Source organism: Lates calcarifer, linkage group LG6 (assembly GCF_001640805.2).
Source record: "Lates calcarifer isolate ASB-BC8 linkage group LG6, TLL_Latcal_v3, whole genome shotgun sequence".
NCBI classification, from domain to species: Eukaryota; Metazoa; Chordata; class Actinopteri; family Centropomidae; genus Lates; species Lates calcarifer.
Genome location: NC_066838.1, coordinates 2,046,399 through 2,066,718, shown reverse-complemented (window position 1 = coordinate 2,066,718; position 20,320 = coordinate 2,046,399). Strand labels below are relative to the sequence as shown.

The window sequence follows — 20,320 nt, the reverse complement described above, 5'->3', positions numbered from 1 at the left end:
TATTTGTGGACACTGAAGATCAACAACAAGAAAAGTTTACTGAAAGAAAATAAAGAAGTAGCAGAACTGAAGTGTGTTATCTTGGGCATTTTTTATCATTTTTGCCTCTTGTGAAACATGCAGTTGCTGCACCTCTGCCCTGTTCACCAGTGGAATACAAAGGCAAGACCAGGCTGTTTATCTATCACAGTTCAGAAACTGAGCTAGTCACAGTGTGTTTTGTATACACTGTTCCTTTAAATGGAGTAGGTACAGTGTTTTTTAAAAGAATCAAAGACAAAGAGACAGATTGGCACAGAACTGAAACAGCCCTGTGAGAGAAGTTCTGAGTTTGCTGTGTTGTTGGTATATACTGCCACTAGATGGTGCCATTGCTCAACATATTCCTTAAAGAAAACCACACACAGACCACGGGCTTATGTATCTAGACAGCGATCGCTGTCCAAAACTACTGCATCACCCCGCATCTGCACAGCTAATTCAAGACAACGTAGACCACGTCACAGGCTTCACACATACACTTGCCTCATCAGCTTACACTCTTTTCTTATTCCACACACAAACACTTTATAGTTAAATCCAGTTTTTAAAACCAAACCAACAAAGCTAATTCAATTCTATAACAAAGATGCAGTTTTGTCTAAATAAAAAGATGTAAGGAAATCTTCGCACTCTACCAATGTTTTGATTGAACATCCCATTTTCATTATTCATGGCTATATTCATGTACATTGATTTAATAATTCATCTTTGTAGTGGTCTAACGCCTTACATGAAAGGAAGCTTGTAAGAGCTTTCCACAGACTGACTACACACTACTATAGGAGCTGAGTTGTGACAGGAGGTGTGTTGTGATGGTATATTTTGCATAATTATAAATTCTTCTAGTAGTAATGAGTTGACCTGGAGGAATTTGGTATCATGTGTACAGTATGGTATGGTAAATTAACCATATGGTGTTGGAGCACAGCATGGGGAGCTCAAAATTTAGACACACTCTGTTGTAGGTCACATAAAAAATTAACTATCATCAACTTAATGACTTAAAATCAGCATAAAACATCCTCGCCTCAGGCTAAACACTGACATCTCTAGAACCACAGATAAATGAAAATTATAATATACTCTGGCTATTTTCCAGATATTCCATTATATATATATATATATATGTGTGTGTGTGTGTGTGTGTGTGTGTGTGTGTGTGTGTGTGTGTGCGTGCGTGCGTACGTGTGTGTGTAACTGTCCTGACATTTTACAAGGTGTGATCACACTGTGCCAAGGAACTCAGAAAGCAAGACAAGTAGATGTCCACCACCAAAAAATGAAGTACTCAGGTTTTACCACTGTCAGTGATAGCCTCTCTGATTAAAATTGATTAGCTAACTAATCATTTTGACTGTCCCAATGTATGTGTCCAAATATTCAGATCCTAACCCTAGTCAAATTTCTTGACAAATGTGGATTTGACTTTCGAGGACATTAGCTCCAATGTTTTCCTTCTGCAGTCCAGGCTTTCAGCACATAGGCTTATAAAAAAAACAACAACAACTCTGTCAGAATGTCATTTTCAAAAGGTTATGTTGAGTCTTCATTCGTGTCAATGACTAACTGGTGGATGGTTTTCAAGACAAGCTTGGTGTTCATGCTGCCTGCCTGCTTATCTTTTGGCACACCATTCAAGGTCCACCCACTTAACTGGGCCTGTCCAAGGAACAAAGCAGGCTCAGAGTAGTCCTGAGTGAGAGGAATATTCTCTGGACTAACCACATTTTTTGTCTGTGGTGTGGTCTATCTCTTATCTGTCTGAGAAAGTCTATTGATCAGACAAATTGATTGTTAATACATTATCTTTCCTTCATGCCATCTCTCTCTCCATCTGTCTCCCCTCATCTCTCCAGGATATTGACTGGGTGCAGACAGAGAAGCATGTGTTTGAGCAGGCGTCCACCAATCCATTCTTAGTAGGCCTCCACTCCTGTTTCCAGACAGAAAGTCGGTAAGAGCATGATAATGCTGGCACTTTCTGAGAGCTTGTGCTGTATTTGAAGCCAGTACTTTTCAGTTACAGCTCACAGCACCTGACAGTAATTTTCAGTAATATATGAACTATTACTTTCTTATGATTCACGAGGCTTTCATCTGGGAAAATGTTTGACAGAGGGGAATCTTAAAACTGAATGACATCAAATATGGAACACATGTGCTTTTTCATGCAAGTTTACTTTTGTAGTTCCCTATGTCCAAATACTACATAGAAAGCTCTACAGATATAAGATAATTCAAAAATTGAGGCTATCAACATCCTATTAAAATGTGTATTTAAATATCATTATGCTATGTATGAATTATAGAAATCTGCTTCAAGGTCACAAGGCAGTACTTGGGAAAATTCATTGCTCGTTTCGGTCTCTTTAATGGCTTTTTTTTTTGGAAAAAAAATAACATACTGATCTGTAGTATTCATTACGTACTCATGAGTCAAGACATTTCTCTTGGTAGAAGCATATTTAAAGATACAGAGTATGCCTTCTCAAGAAACTGATTGCTTTAAATCAAAGAGACATAAGCTGACAGAGCACATATTCTATTTTCTATCTGATTTACTTATGACATTTCATAAAGACATTTGTTGGACATGCATCTATATTTTTAATGTAAATACTCTGTTACACAATATCTGTGGTATACTGATGGATTTTCCCATCATGCTCTGGTTTCCAGGTTATTTCTAGTGATTGAATATGTGAACGGCGGGGACTTGATGTTTCACATGCAACGACAAAGGAAGCTCCCAGAAGAACATGCAAGGTAAACATCCAGATGTTAGAACATCTGTTTGCATACATGATGCAGGAAGTCCTAGTCTAGAATTTAATCTTCACTTGTGTCAGGGGTGCATGTACAAGTAGCATTTAGACACATATGAACTGAAGTGATTTTTCCTTTGGCTGCTCTCAAGTGTACACACCAAGTTGAGGTACTGCAGTGAAGCCTCCAGGAATAAGCTGCATGACCAGGGCATGACATACAAGTCGGTGAATTTATAAATGGATTTTGGTTAACTTGACATGGCACAGTCAGCTGGCTTCACAAAAAACACATTTATGCTATTTGGGCTGACTGATTGAACCTCCTCCAGATGGGTTCCTTTGTATTTTACATGATGGTATTATGTGAAAGACAGAGTGTATTACTGTAGTTGTAGTTGGTTAGAACAAAAACCACTAATTTCATAAAAGCATCTTGCGTTTTGTGGTATAGAACAGCTGGAGTGTGCATGGCTGAAGATGCTTTCATAATCAGTCTAAAATGTACTCCTCACAAACCTAGGCTTAATGGGAAGCTTCAGCAGCATTGATGTGACAATGCTGCCAAAACCCAACTTAACACTTTTTTTTTCCGCCTCTGAGAAATATAATGAGCACCCATAATTCATTGTGCCTGTCGACTTGCAGGGCACTCCAACTGCGGCTCTGATAAATGCTGGATCAAAGGCTGGGTAATTTAGAGAGGCACTGTTGGGCCCCAATCGGCCCCTGCAATCTGTATTCTGGAGACAGTGGCTGTACATATGCAAAGCAGCATGTTAATCACTCGTAATGATTGTACATATTCATGAGCAGTGCTCTTAGAGAGAGCCCTGCTGCATTCCCCCATGCAGTGGGGGAGGCGGGCCGGTGGGCGAAGGATGGTGCTGCTGATAGGACGCAGCTTCTATCAGTCTGATGCCAGCAATGAAACAACGGTGTACAATGAAGGCTGTCACACTGAAAGTGTGGGGGAGCGATGTGGGATTTGTGATTTCTCTGTCAAACATCACTCCACTACAGTCTTTCCCTCAGTGTTTGACAATCGTGGATTTACAGCAGGCAGACAGAGAGAGGCTCATCAGTGTTAATGAAGGCTTATCTCCTAGAGACAGAATACACACTACCTACACATGGAGAGGAAAACATGCTACTGACTCACCAAAGATGTACACCAAGTGCATCCAAACACTATTAAAGCGTATAAGAGTAAAAAGAGTATAAAGGGTAATGTTCACTTGAACTATGTTTATGTTCCTTTCATAAATTCATCAAATAATAGCTGGGTCTGGGTCTGCTCACATTGAAAGGGTTAATTCTTTGGGGTAGAATGAATGTGCTTTTTAAATTTTGTTAGCATGGAAAGCATGGAAACATGGAAATGGACTATTTCAATTACCTTTGAGTGTCCTCTACAGCAAGGAACAGGTTGGTTATCAAAATATTTTACACAAAGTTTAATTATCCAGAGATCAGAAATTGGATCAATCTGGCCATTAGTCTATGAAATACAAGGAAACGTTGGCCTGAACCTCAGTGAACCCTAAATACCAAATCTTATAACAACCCTGTTCTGAACGAGCACTGAACTGAGATATAGACTGATGGACCAACACACAGGTATTGCTATTCTTAGGCCATTCTGCTAACAAGGCAAACAAGACTTTACAGCCACAAAAGCAGCTCTGTGATGTTGTATTTGGGGCTAAATGCTCACATCAGAAATTGTAAAGCAATAACATTATAAAGGGTAATGTTCACTTTAACTATGTTAATGATTAGAATAATCTTAGTAGCATGAAGTTGCTGATGAAAGTCCTTTATACTTCAGAATCACACATCTATTTGAAATAAATAAATGTGCATGTATTTCTCTGTATTTTAAGAAATTAAATACAAACCACAGTGACAGTGTATGTAAAATTTCCCATAGTTTAAAAAAAGCCACATAAGCACACCCTGGAGACTGCATTGTTTATTACATCCACAATATAAAGGCATTAGACAGAATGTAACACATATAGGTATATTTTGCTGTTCTTAGAGTTTTGTCAATACTGGGACTCATAATATTACGTTTGTTGTGAGCATGGTAGTAGCATGAAGGCCATGTAATTAATTAAGATATCACATAACATAATATAGCATGTCACCTGGAGTGACACAAGAGAGTGCAAAGCCTTTATTACAACCATAGCAACACTACTGGAAAACAGTAAATGGCAAATAGCAAAAACATTTAGACCTTATTTTGCAGTTGAATCACTGTGTATCCCTCTGGTTTCAGTAATGACCATTGTAAGTATAATGGTTGTTCATTTTATACTCTTACATTATAATATTGTGCCTTTACATTAGTAGGACAACACTCATTTCATTACATGTACTGAGCTGGAAATGTTACGAATATGTTATTAGGTCCAGCCTACTTCTACAAAACACTGACCTGGGTATTCAGGTACACACCAGACTTACACAACTTGTACAACTACCAAGGGCTATAGATTTTGATATTTCTTGTGTATGGGTGGGGATCTTTTGCCTGGTGGTGGCTCTAGAGGACAGGTCAGACACATCACTCTGTGCATTTCATCCTGCCTCTTCACAGATTTTATGCTGCTGAAATCTGTATTGCTCTGAACTTCCTTCATGAAAAGGGCATCATCTATCGCGATCTGAAGCTGGACAACGTTCTCTTGGACCATGAGGGACACATCAAGCTCACAGACTATGGCATGTGCAAGGTAAGAGATGAATTGATTTTTCCAGTAGATTGTGTGGACGGCTGGCGTAGGGTTATCAATAATGTAGTAGATCAGTATTGACTGGAAATACTAACAGAGCCTCTTTTTTCCCCCACCATTCATGTTCTTGGATTTATCATATTTTCCACTCTCTTCTATCTCTGAACCACTGTTCTCCCTGCACTCCTTTCACTTTCTTCTTCTTCGTCTTCTTCTACCCAGGAAGGGATCAGACCAGGTGACACCACTAGCACTTTCTGTGGAACACCCAACTACATTGCCCCTGAGATTCTCAGAGGAGAAGACTACGGTGAGTACAGGAGTCACACTGGGTTGGATCAATTCATGTCCCAACACTGATGCCAGCAACCATATGTTTGGGTTGAGGCTACCAATAGTCAATCTTTAAAGTTGCATTAAAAAACAATGAAAATGGACTGAAAGGTCCACTAGGCGACACCGGGCTTTGACAGCCCAAGGCACAACGCAGTACACATAGGTGGAGAAGATCTCCAACAGGAACCAGACCCAGCCTCAGTTTGTGATTTATACTGATATGATGGAAGCAAAGTGGAAGATAGTCCTGACAAATGTTTCTTTGAATGAGTGAATGAATGAGTATCTTGTCTTATTGTGCTCTGTCAGGCTTTAGTGTGGACTGGTGGGCTCTGGGCGTGCTGATGTTTGAGATGATGGCTGGGAGGTCCCCATTTGACATCATCACTGACAATCCTGACATGAACACAGAGGAGTACCTCTTCCAAGGTGAGAAAGAGGAATTTAACAATTCATAGGGTTTATACCTGTTAACTATGCACTGCAAGAAGAGCTTTCATGGCAGGCACTGTGCAGGGGGGAAGGGCTTTGAAGAATACTTTAGGAACCCTTTGCTAAATCATTTAGACTTTTAGTGAACATTTTCACATATGGTTTATCAACAAGAGCTTCTGTCTATAATAATTACGGTTTCACTTTAAGTTATTTGGCATTGTCTTCTCTCATATAAGCAACATTACTAAAAACATATTTTGCACAAACCTTTCATAAATTTGTTAAATAATAGCTGGGTCTGGGTCTGCTCACATTGAAAGGGTTAATTCTTTGGGGTAGAATGAATGTGCTTTTTAAATTTTGTTAGCATGGAAAGCATGGAAACATGGAAATGGACTATTTCAATTACCTTTGAGTGTCCTCTACAGCAAGGAACAGGTTGGTTATCAAAATATTTTACACAAAGTTTAATTATCCAGAGACCAGAAATTGGATCAATCTGGCCATTAGTCTATGAAATACAAGGAAACGTTGGCCTGAACCTCAGTGAACCCTAAATACCAAATCTTATAACAACCCTGTTCTGAACGAGCACTGAACTGAGATATAGACTGATGGACCAACACACAGGTATTGCTATTCTTAGGCCATTCTGCTAACAAGGCAAACAAGACTTTACAGCCACAATAGCACAACAGCTAGATATTATGAGTCATTTGAATTCATCCTTTGGTGTAATCCATTTAATACTTCAAGATATTTCACTTTAGATCACAGTGGTGGACCTGTCAACTGAAGGACACTGCCATCCCCAAGGCCACACCACTCGTGGCAAAAAAAAGAAAAGTAAGAAAGGGGAAAATGTATAGAAACAGTAAACACTATAATCATTTTAAGTGTTGGACGTTTTCAGTGACTGCAGATCTCAGGATAGTTGGCAAATAAGTTAATGTTTTACAAAAAGAAATTTTCACTCATTTTTAAAGTGTTTTTTATTAAGAAAACTCTTACTGACAGGAATTTTTATCCACCCTAGGTATTGTCCTACATCTGTCCCTGTTTCATTAACAGGAATGTTCCTAGCTTCTAACAACATTCTTTGTGGCTGAAGGGATTGGGAGTATGGGGGTATAATGGGAAATCTAATATGAATATTGACAGCACATGGCAGGCTGTTTGGTGTAATTTAAACAAAAACATGTTAATTTAACCCTTTGTGATGCATAACTGATATTCTGAGAGTGGGAACAGATTCTATGTCATGGAATAACAATCAGCTCCAGGCTGTAAAGGATTTATGTCTGTGTAAATCCTGGCTTAGATGGGTATGGTATGCTTCATTAAAATGGAAGAATCTTAGAAAACAGGGCTCATTTTATTTTTCTCAAATGTTAATTAGTTTTAGTTTTCTGTCTTGGTTTAATCTGTGACTATTTGAGTCTGCTTAAAAGTGTAATATGCAGGATTTTCCTAAAAAAAAAAACAAATATATAGACTCATACAGAATTAATCCCTCTCAATCATCACATATCATCACACCAACTGGAAGTTCATGGCAATGTAATTATCTGCAGAGACCATGCCCTCTGCATACATTTTCTTATTTTGCTGTGTTAGGCACATTTTTTGGCCACAACCTTTGTGTAGCTAATAAGAGCACGCAGGGTGCCAGGAATTCTATTAAAACATAGTCAACCGGTTACATCACTGTCTCTGTCTCATGGATGTATAAAAAGCTGCAGGTCTGGGTCTGTTTGACTAAGGGTGGGGCAGAGCTTGGCATGCATTCATTCAAAATCCAGCATGCATCTCTCAGATTCACTGCTTTGTTCTACCTAACGCCACTCCCTCTCCACATACATGCTGTGTCTACATGGATCTTACTTCCTAGAAGTTTATATGATCCTGATACAGTATGTGTGTGCGTGAAATGGGTTAATATTTGAAAATTCAGGTAATGATGCACTGCTGCATACACATGCTGTAATGCCTCCCCACCCTTCATAAATTGGGGAAAATCTGGCAGTACATCATGGCCTCTTTTACAGATGAGATTTAGGATGCACGTGTGGAACAGTTCAGCATTTCTCCATTAGCTGACAGCTGATTGCACTTTATTTTAAACTGGTATGCCACCAAATAACCAAGTGCAAAGTAACGGTCAGAGTCACAATATCAGAAAATATTACCCAAAAGCAGCGTTTTTTAATGAGTACTTTTCCTTTTGCTTGAACATTGTTTTATATTATGATTTTAATAGCACAAGGGGACGAATGGAGACATCTAAAGGCCAGTGCTTACTGGTACCTGGAAAGCCTCACATAGCAAAATGAGTTGAGCTATGACCTATAGTCTGGACTAATGCTCACATTTTGGTGTTTTTTAATGTGTAGCTGTCTTTTTGTGAAGCCATAGACTGTAACAAAGAATTAATATAGCATATTTGATAAAACCTATGTTTCAAAAAAAGGGGTGTTGGCACATCAGTTCATTTTTTTATGTTAACTGCTATCATTTTCACTTTCTGGAAACAAAAACCCAACCCAAAACACCCGTGCACATCTACTTAATTCTGGAACATACTGTACTTCTCCAGGCTGGATGCACGCAAACATGGAAGCAAGTCATTTCCATGGATGTTTCTTTTGTCACTTTTTTTGTTTTTTTCTTTTTCATCTCTTGACAGGAGTTGAGGCTTTCTTGATGCTCAGGTCCGCACAAAACAATTTCTAGATTTGGGAGGTGTGCACATCTGCATCTGCAACCTGCACGTACCCATAACACTCTTCTCTGTGTTATCCTGCAGAGATATTTACCTGGAGAACCATAATTCAGCCTTACACGTAGGCAGAAAAGAACTTTCCTACGTTAACTTCATGCTTTACAATGGACTGATATGCATTGCCCTCTATGGTAAACCTTAAACTTATCAGTACCGGAGCTCAGCTCAGTCGGAAGTTGCTTGTAAGTAATATTGCTGTGCCAATCTAAACAACATAAATGAGATAAATTCTTGTGACTTGGACCAGAGAAAACAAACTATGGGTGTGATCACACCCTCAGAGTAGAGGAAACTCCATAATATCTGTCCTTCTATTTGCATATGTGTTTCCTCCAATCCATATGGTACCCTTACATAGCTCTCCTGCTTACCCCCTCCTCCCTCCCTCTCTCACACAGCTACCCACACAGTCCTCTACGACAGAAATTCCTCCATACTACAGTAGCCTCATATGACGCATTATGTGTCTGCTGTGACTGTCAAGAGCATTGCATGGCACCATGGCTAGCATCTGCCACTAGTACCATCCTCCTGGCGGTCTTACCGGTAGAGCACCAGGTTCCTGGATGAGTGCCTGCCAACGGAAACCGAACCTTTCACTATAGGAGCCACCCAGCCATATGCCACAAAGCTAGACCCTGTGCTAGGCCCTGCTTTGGGTATCAGTGCTCCATATGCCAACCCCAGAGCTTTAGACAGACAGAGAGAGAGACTGGTAAACATTTGATTCACTAGCAAAACCAACCACAATGTGGGATTCATATTTATTTTAATAACTGAAATGGAATGGAAGCAACTGCTTTGGTATGTCCCTTCACCAACTGAGTAAAGGTTTAATTTGAACACTATTTTAAAATGACCTCTCGTGTTAAGGATCTTTCTTGACCTTGAGAAAAGAAGTCACGTTACTAGCTTTTCCCTGAGTGTTCAACACATCTCAAAGTCTTAAGCAGGCTGGTAAAAACAACCACACTGACATATCAATTTGACTTGATCGGAATAAACATTAGACTGCCTCATTTCATGTTTTTGTACAAATAGCCAGTCTGTATTCAGCTGTTACAATGGAGAGCAACAGAGAGGAAGTTGTGGAGCATGAGCACATTTTTCTGTCATGGGTGTAATTCCCCTGATATATTTCACTGTGAAAGGATGTGTTTTTAACAAGATGAGCCACAGATGAAAAAAAGGACATTACAAAGGGCCTAAGCAGAGTTTAGGTTTGATTTCTGATGTGGGGGTGACACAATAAAATAATGAGGAAAAACATATAGAGTTAGAGTCTTCTCTCTTGTTCTCACACACTACCTCCACCAAGAAGATACCACATACCTGTATAATACAGTACAAACTTTACTGTCCTCCTGAGTGGACATTTTCCTTTTTGGCTTTCTGAAACATAAAATGTAAAAGTTTTTGTAAAAAAAAAAAGGTTCTGCAAAAGGGTATTGCTGTGAGCACACTGTAAATATTGGAGACAACACAGATGAGTATCAACATTTTGATTAGTTCCTCTTCACCCTCATCTGCAGTATGGAAGCCTGACAGTAACAGGACACTGTTTAGAGAGATGAGATGGTCATCTTGGTCCTGTCCCCTCTTTGTACAGCAGTTTTCATCAATGTTGTACAATTCATATCCTTACACATTTGTGTAATTGATGTACTTTTACTGAATATAAAACATATATATAATATTTGCTTCATCAGCTGAACTTTGGATCTTCTGGGTTCTCATCCCAAGTAAGTCAATAACTTATGCAAGCTTATGGAAAATGATGTCCCTGTTGCTGCAATAACCATCCAATGATGGCTGGAGTTTATAGAGAGTGTACCGTACCTCATCCCGTCTGTATTTATCTACCCTGATGTTTTTCAGCACACAGCCACTTATCTTGTTCTGAAACGTTAGATTTTGATGTGTAGTAACTACATCTGTGTAAGAAGACACAGTGGTCACATTACCATGAACTTAGATTGAAAAGAGAAATTCTGGTCTCCTCAGTGTGTAGCACTAATGTGTGAAGCAGTACTGCATCCTTGGATTTAGGTTCTGATGGAAAAATAATTTTTCAGAGTACTTTTGTTCTCATTAGTATGACATTGTCGAGCTGTGGGAGTCTCAAGGCTGTGTGTAGACCATCAAAAGTGAGTGAAAGAACAGAATAGTGTCCTCTGTATCTTCCCATTCCTTTGACTCCCACACAGCAGACATGGTCACCCACAGGCAGGTTGGACTGTGAATCATCCTCCTCCCTACTCACGATTGTCCTTTTCATTCTCTCTCCCTCTCTTTTTTTGTTGTTGTCCTTCTTCTCTTTTTGCCAACAGTTATTCTTGAGAAGCCCATTCGCATCCCAAGGTCTCTGTCAGTGAAAGCTGCCAGCGTGCTCAAGGGCTTTCTAAACAAGGTGAGAGCAGTCCCCTCCCAATCAGCCCTCTCCCTCTCTCTCTGTGTGTGTGTCCACATACACTGCTGCTCAGTCAAATCACCATGTGTGGGATCTTTGCCAAGATCTCAAGCTGTGTTATGGACAACCAGGGAAGGCCTCTTTATTTGGCTCACACCGTATGTGTGTATGTGTCTATTCCTGTGTTACAGTAAAGTGAAACTGTAATGACACCTTTATTTTCACCATCAGATAGTAGATCTGGTATACAAGATACAAAATAAATTATTTTTATTATTTGTTTGATATATTTGTAATCAAAAAAAAACCCACCACCAACAACAACAAATGAAACTAGATTTGAAATGTTTTACCACTTTTATGTAATCCCTGTTTAACATACTGTAGTATGGGTAGGATTGATTAAAGCAAAGTGAATAAAGATGAGAAAGGAGTAAAGAGTCAGTTAATGCTGGAAATAGAGTATGTCTCAGGACTTGAAGGAATAATTAAGCATTTTAGGAAATTAGCTTACTTGCTTCCTTTCCGAAGATTGAGATAAAAAGATTTATATCAATCTCCTTTATGCTGTACTAGGCTGACCTTGTCCTGTGTGTACTAAACAAACATGAGATTGAGATCCATTTGCACATTTCACTCCCAGAGAGAAAACAAATAAGCATATTTGATCAAGTGTTTAAACAGACATGGTTATCTGTGGATATATTCTCTGTGATGGATTCAATTATCAGTCTAGTGATATTCTGCATTTTTCAGTTCAATAGTCAACACATCCCATGAAAAGATCAAAACCAGCTATGAACTGATCAAACTGCAAAGCCCTTTGAATAAAAGCACCATGTAATGGTAGTATTTATCATCTTATTCCTCTGTGCCATAGTGCTCCATTGTTGTCCAAAAATATTAAGAACACACCAGTGAACCACAACATCGCTCTCAGTGACATTTTCCTTCATTACCATAAACACACACAATGTAGTTGACTCAGCCCCACATGCACTGTCCTGTTGCCCCAAATAACTCACTAGAGCATCCGCCGCTGAAAATAGTTCCCAACAAATGTGTCATTTCCTGTTAGGATGGTTAAAAACTGCAGTGCCCAGCTGATTCGGGAAACTACCTTGTCTTTTTATGCTTCCGTGCTAACAACAGTCATGGCCGGAGAAGTTATGCCTGTCTGTCTGTCAGAACCTATGTACGTCCCATTCTTGTGAGCACGATATCTCTGGAACACTTTGAGGGAATTTCTTCAAATTTGGCCCAAACATTCACTTGACTGAAGGATAAACAGATTCGATTTTGGTGTTCAAAAGTCGAAGGTCAGTGTTGTTGTGACCACATGTTCATACCATTCAGTGCCTGGAGGGAATTTCATTACATCTGGCACAAATGTCCTCTTGGACTTAAGGATACACTGATTAGAATTTGATGCTTACAACTTGACTTGGTCCATGGAAGAATACAACCATGAGGTGGTAATTCTAATTGAAAAATGAAACCGTATATTTGTAAGATGTTTTCTGTCTGGGGCTGAGAGCCTCAAACAGGACAAAGTCAGAAATACTGAGAGAATATTTAGAGACAGACTAACACATTGAAAGAAGCACAGTCCAAGTCAAGCAGTTAAGTACATGTCCACATGGAGTGGAGGATGAAACATCTGGAATCACCCTCTAACTATAACAGGAGGAATCCCTGTCTGTCTCCACTGGTGATCCACTCCTAACTTTGTAGATGTTTTGCTGAGGCTTTCAAGAGTATGAGTGGTTCTCAAGAAAGCTTAAAACATCATTTTCCTACATTACATGAAGAAAAAGGTGTAACTACAGTGCAAAGTCAGTCCAGCAAACTGACAGTTTACAGCATGCACGTGCCAGGGTTTTAAGAAAGCTGAAGTCAACTGCAACAGCACTTTCTATCAGAACACACTATCAGAATGGAGCAGAGCAGCCAACTGCAGAAGTGTATTGCTCAGCACCCAAAAAAGTGCAGTGTCAAGTGTGAAGTTGTTTGGATGATGCTCTCAAGAAGCCTGTAACCTGAATTAACGCAGGCTAAGCAAAAAGCCCCTACTGACAGGCACATTGTGAATGGGCACTGCACTAGTTATTACTAATTTTAATAACTAATTCCTTCTCCTAGGAGCTGTTTAACATCTGAAATATAATTAGAGAAATCAGATTTTTTATGTAGTCTCCCTTAGACTGTATTACTGTCCACATAAAGTAAAGACAACCTGACAGTAAGCCTGAATAGTTTCACATTGCTACACATGGTTTCCTCTGTTGATGTTCCTGACCAGATGTTTTGGTCCCAACAGGATCCTAAGGAGCGGCTGGGTTGCCAGGTCCAGACGGGCTTCACAGATATCAAGTCACACACATTCTTCCGCAGTATAGACTGGGACCAGGTAAGAGCTGACTGAGGAGAGGATAAAAACATCCTGTCGACTGTATCACACAGTCAGTCGACGTGTATTGTGGTCATTTCAGTGTACACTTCCAACACAAACATTCTGATAAAATATACATATATAAAATATTTGCACATTCCATAACTGAAGCAGGTGCAGTGAGAAAAATAATCTTATCTTATATATGATGACATAGACATAGTAGATAGTCTGATAGGAAGAACGCAATATGACGAACAACCTTTTGCAACAAAATACAAGCACAGTTTGTCAGCAAAAACTATGAGGAAAAAAATGTTATTAGCAATCCTTCTTCCATGACAATAACAAGTGAAAACGAAATCAAAAGCCACCCTCGAAAACTAAAACAGTTTTTGGAATTTATTTACATTTTAGTCAGTGACGTGACCTATGATTGTATCCCAGCACAGGATCCCCCTCTCCATCATCCCTGCCATTGTTGTTGGCTTACAAAACTGATGGTTGGAGGACTGATTGACAAGTGGAGAGACAGTCTGCTGTACTACAGTGGTGGAAAAAAGTTTTCAGACACCACATGCATTTGTGAAATATTGCATTAAGAATCACTCTTAGGTCTTCAAGTGCAATTTCTTTTAGTACAGTCACAGCCAACATACTAAACAAATCCTAAAAAAGCCATTAAAACTTAAAATTGATTGGTTCCATAAAAATACATAAGAAATTTTGAGTATCAGTGATCCACTAATGAAGGTCGTGCTTTTTATTAAAAGACACAATTTTTGTTGCCATGGTTTGTGTCTATATAAAGACAGAACATTTGAAAGTTCTTCAGAGACCAAAATGGCTAAAACAAGGAACCTAACGCAGGAAACACACCTGAAGATACAGATTCTCAGCCAGGAAGGGTACAGCTGCCGTCAGATAGCCAGGAAGTGCAGATGCACTCACAGCTTGGAAGACAAACCAAGATCTGGGCGTTCCAAGGATTTCTTCAGCAATGACCGCATCCTGATACCACATGTGCAGGGAAAACCACCCGAATGACATCACAGGAGCTTCAGCAGCAGTGGTCAAACCAAACTGGTGTCCAGTGATTCCACCTGCACTGTACGTGGCCGACTTTTAGATCATGGCTTAAAGGTCCTACAAGACTGTCAAGAAGCCCCTGATCAATGAGAGACAGAGGTTAGCCCGGCGTCTTTGGGCCCAAGCTCACAAGAACTGGACAGCCAGGAACTGGAAGAAGATTCTGTGGACAGATGAGTCCAGTTTCCAGCTTTATCCTCCTCCTGATAATATGAGGGTACACAGAAGGCCAGGCCAAGCTTTATCTCCAGCATGTACAGTACCTACTGTCAAGCATGGTGGAGGCAGTATCATGGTTTGTGGATGCATGAGTGCTGCTGGTGTTGGTCATCTCACTGTCTGTGATGGCACATTGAACTCTGTCCAGTATTGTGTCATTCTGGAAACCCACATGCTCCCTTCTGCATGTGCACTGTTCCATCGAGGTCAAAACTGGATGTTTCAACAAGATAATGCCCCTCACCACACATCCAGGGCCAGGAGAACTTGGCTGCAGGAGCACTGTATCCAGGTCTTAGAGTGGCCAGCTCAATCCCTGGACATGAGCCCCATTGAAAACCTGTGGTGGATTATCAAAAGGTCTGTTTCAAAGCATAAACCAAAGAATGTAGAAGAATTAAAAGCAGTAATTCAAGAAGAATGGGACCAGATTACCCCTCAACAGTGTGAAAGGCTCATGGGGAACATGCCAGCCAGGATTAGAGCTCTATTGTGTGCTAATGGCAGGACTACTACATATGAATTTGATGATGTGATGGTTTATTTATTTTTTGTTCAGTTTTGAACACATTCTCTTCGTTTTTTGTTGACTTTGATACAGACAATGTTGACCTGACATATCGAAACTGTTTTTCTTGTAAACAATAAACAAAAAAATATCATTTGTATTTGATTGTGTCTGTTTAATGCAGCCACACCTTTTGAGACAAACAAAATTTCCCCAAATATTTCATGATAATATTTGAGATTGTGTAAAATTTTAAGGGTGTCTGAAAACTTTTTTTCACCACTGTATAGTCTGATACAAACAGGTTAGCAGCAGACCTCATGATAGACAAGAGCAGCACCAAAAAGAGAACAAATACAGGACAAAAATGAGAGCGACCTTTTAGACCTTTTCTTCAACTGAGGATGTCAAACCTGTGATTCTTGGTCCAATTCTGGTGTCTTGTGTGATTCATTTGAGCAGATTTGAACATAGCAGTCATACTCAGGTGCACAGGGGGGAAGTGGAGGAAGGAAGGAGAAAGTGGTCTTGTGCTAGTCACAGATAAATTCTGGAGCAGTTAGTTTGTGGTGGGTTTAGGATCCAGCCTCAATCTGCTCCAACTACAAGAAATACTCTGAGAGTTTGAGCTTGCACTGTGCATGCTGTGATATGAATGAGCAAAATCAAAGTCTGACCTGTACTAATTAATGATATTTCAGCAGATATGACCTTCTTCTAATGTTTATTTTCTGGCCTCCACACCAGACACATCTGACCAATGAGCAGAGTGAACATGATGCAAGAGGGGAGAATGATATTGCCTCTTCCAGAATATGATCTCAGGATTTAAACCTAAGGTGGAAAGTGATCTCCACATATGCTTAACCATTAGTGAGATCTGGGTGCATGTTGCTTCCTGACAGAAAGCTGCTGACAGCTGAGCTGGGGTTTGACTCTACAACCTGTCAGTTCATTTAGAACTAATGTAACAACAACAGACAGAGAATAAACATGGCACGCCCACATTTAATGCCAGCCAGCTCTGAGAACACTGCACAGCTGTCATTCCATATTCTGAATTGCCTTTGTCAAACTTGATAGTATGTGTCTACTGTATACTTCAAGAGCTTCAACAACAAAGAAAACACACCCTCCCATTTACAGTCTGAACAGGCACATAAGTGAAGTGGAGCCCTTTATATGTGTGTGTGTGTGTGTGTGTGTGTGTGTGTGTGTGTTAAAAATACATGATATAGTTATAGTCATTGTATGTAGACTACTGCTGCGTGCAGCGAGGTGCCCTTCCCCTCAACAACAACAAGGCAAATAAAAGTGAATTCTTAATCACACACATTCACACCAGCTGAGGCACTGGTGGTGCGTGTTGAGGTTGCAGTTGCGAGATTGATGGCGTAGGTAGGCCTGATGCACAAAATTATTTGAAACCGACATGAAAAAATTATACAAGCCATACAATATTAAGGACCTTTACAGTACCAAACTACACTCAGTTAGCAGGTTATTAGGTCTACCTGTTAAAACTAATACAGTCTAATACAGTAGTCCTGGTATCCTACCTTCATGAAGGTTATAATATTCAGTTCTATGATCATCCTAGAGGATCTAGTTTTTGGTGCTGAACTGTATTGTGATATACAGAGGATGTGTTTCTGTTACTTTGTCTGTCCTTTTAACACAATACAATTCAGTAGCACTACGAACTGCAGCCTCCAAAATGACTGTGAAGTTAAAACATCACATTTCTAAAGGTTTCAACAGAAACTGAACAACATAATTTTCATGGAGGAGGATTTATCGCAGGTACTGTTGTATTAGACTGTGTTCGTTTTAGCTGGGTGTTCCTAATAAACTGCTAACAGTGTTACCAAGTTAAGTCTGCATATAGTCTGCTTTAATCATTAGGATTGAGCAGTGTAAGTGGTAATAGATACTGACAATGTGAAGGACATGGTATGTGATAAAGAAGTAATGGTCAGTGGAGTGTAAGTGTGTTTTTACACTTGTAATTCTTGTAATTCATTTGATCTGAGCTGATCTGGTTCTACTGCTGCTAGTGGTTCAAAGTGTGCAGGGATAGGGACTGAATTCAGTACTTACCTTCATTGTAGTTAGCATTCTTTCCATTATGTGAAAATAAACAACCATGGCTTATCTTCATATGTATTAAAGATGCAACAAGTTTCCATCAGACCCGTTTTCTTCAAATTTAAAAAAAACAGTGGTCCATTGGTCCAACATGGACCATTGCAAGAGTCCTTTAACCTTGATTAAAATTACAGATTTCTGTAGGTTTGAAAATTGCTGGAAACATTTAGGATAATGTAAATGCACAGCTGAACAAAATGTATTATTTAGTTTTTATTATTTAATTTAATGTGGAAAAGTTACATATTATTCCTTTAACTATTGGGGTTTTTATCAGATGACCATATTTTATTCAGTTAATATAATCCAATTATGGGTAGGTCTATTCCTCAGACATTATTTTTTGTGTTGGCAAGTATCTATTTTAAAAATACCATAATTTACAGCTGCAATGCTACTTTATGTATTTTAATCCATAAAAAATTATCCAGAAGTCTGATTACAATTTTCTCAAATGATAATCACTTAACTGTTGAATCAGAACTTGTTTCCAGTTTACAATAACTCTAAAAGAGCACCATTAATATGTTACTTTATCAGACATTAGCACAAATGCTAATTTAAGATGAATCAAGGCCATTTCTCTATCCTCATTGTTGCCGTGTCCCTCATGGGACAATTACATGGGCAGGTAGTATAGTGGTATAAAAGAGGAGGAAAACAATTGTCAGACTGTGTTAATGAGTGCTGCCACAGTGCCTGTGAAGTACACACCAAAGGCAAACTGGGGAATGATATCAAAGCAAAGAGAAATCCTGAGCCTAGCGACAAAGCTCCCATGTAGCGCAGAGGGAAAACAAGTTGACAAAGCTGTGAGAGGTGGAGAAGCGACGCTCTCTGCCCTCAAACGAGAAACCTGTCTCCAGACCTGACAGGCTTGGCATGCTGCTACTGTTGTTACCACATATTAATATTCATCAGACAGTTCCTGAGGGAGCGCTGAGTTTTCTCTCTGAAGAGATGACACATTTGAATATCATTTACCTGCTGTCCGCTTTTATTCCCTCTCCAAACGCACAGTTCTTTACTGCCAGAGAACTGTCAAGTTGATGAACACTGAGAAGAAATTGATCATTTGGAAACAAGTTATACTGGATTTCACTGTTGTGACTTCTTTTTCACTGACACTGAGGTCACAATCAGGCAGGAAACCAGATATCCATCTCCTGTATTGCCTGCTGTGGATGTGTCTGTGTCTTACCTTTGAACACTAGAATAAACAGCGTCAAAGTTTCTCACAGCCTGGTTTACCTTGCCATGTTTTTGAACTGTTTTAGGAATCTCGAGCACTTTATGTTTAGCGTGTTTGCTTATTGCTTGCCTTGTAATCTAATTGCTCGTCTAAGTAGCTTTTCTCTATTCATCTGGACTTATTTATTTTCGGTGCTGCTGTGACTGAATTTCTTTTAGTGTGTGCAGAGTTTTCTGCCTAGTAATCTGGCTTAACTTTTGGGTTGTTTACAGCCTGTCTGATTTTCTTATTGCCTGTGTTTCTTGCCCTGTCTGACTTTGTTGTCACAGCATCACCATGTTCCCATATCTCAGCAGTCACTTGAGGAAACCTAAATTAAGTTTAACAAAAAAAAGAAAGAAATAAACACCAAACCTTTTCACACAGCACCAGGGTTTGTCCATTGAAGCTAGCTGCCTATGTAAACATTAGCATGTTTCCTTGTGAGATGTTTGCTGTCCAACATCAGATCTGTACAAGAAGCAGCAGGATGTTTTCAAAGATATTTCAGTTACAAAATTCTAACCAGTAGCGAAGTGAAGGTACTTGGCCTCTCTGATGTTAATCTCCTTGTTGTTATGGAGATGTGCTTCTAGACCACAACGTAGAGACAAAGAGAGAGCTGAAGTACCACTCAGAGTGTGTGATTAAGTGATACTGTATTTGTGTGTGTGTGTGTAAGTGTGTGATGTATGGCTTCACATCTGTTGACTGTAGATTTTTTTCCCAGTTACATTAGCACCTGCCATCAGGCTGACTGTCCAATCCTGTCCCAAAAGCATCGATGCCACTGGAATGCATGCGCACACACACACACACACACACACACACTCATACTCATACTCATACTCTGACAGGTGCTGTGATCTGAGAACCCATGGCTCTCCTGTATAGCCCTGGCACCTCACGAACCTCTTTCATGTGCCCCTCTGGCCTCAGGGGCACTTCCTGTGTGTGAGTGTGCGTATAGGTGCCGGGCTCGTTTCTGGCCTTCAGTGCACTTCATTACCACCACACAGAGCATCAGCCTGCCCAACAACACATCAGAGAGACTGGGGAAAGTAGGAGGAGAGAGGAGAGGGATGTGAAAAGATAAAAGAATTGACAATGAGTAAGACAGAGACAAACGGAGAGGAGGAAGATGGAGACAGGATGTGAGGGGGTGAAACTGACAGAGGAGTGTAGGTAGGCACTGAAAAAGCTGAAAAAGAAATTAACA

General features: G+C 39.8%; 1 protein-coding gene across 3 annotated transcripts in view; it reads left to right on the top strand.

Moving 5' to 3' along the window:
• prkcz (protein kinase C, zeta) overlaps window positions 1–20,320 on the top strand; it is a 106,080-nt gene that overhangs the window by 68,359 nt on the left and 17,401 nt on the right. For all 3 annotated transcript variants that reach the window (XM_018701623.2, XM_018701626.2, XM_018701625.2), the window contains 7 exons: window positions 1,899–1,996; window positions 2,722–2,808; window positions 5,416–5,551; window positions 5,774–5,861; window positions 6,197–6,316; window positions 11,435–11,514; window positions 13,835–13,924. In XM_018701623.2, the coding sequence (XP_018557139.1) occupies window positions 1,899–1,996; window positions 2,722–2,808; window positions 5,416–5,551; window positions 5,774–5,861; window positions 6,197–6,316; window positions 11,435–11,514; window positions 13,835–13,924 (699 nt within the window). The remainder of the gene's footprint in view (window positions 1–1,898; window positions 1,997–2,721; window positions 2,809–5,415; window positions 5,552–5,773; window positions 5,862–6,196; window positions 6,317–11,434; window positions 11,515–13,834; window positions 13,925–20,320) is intronic.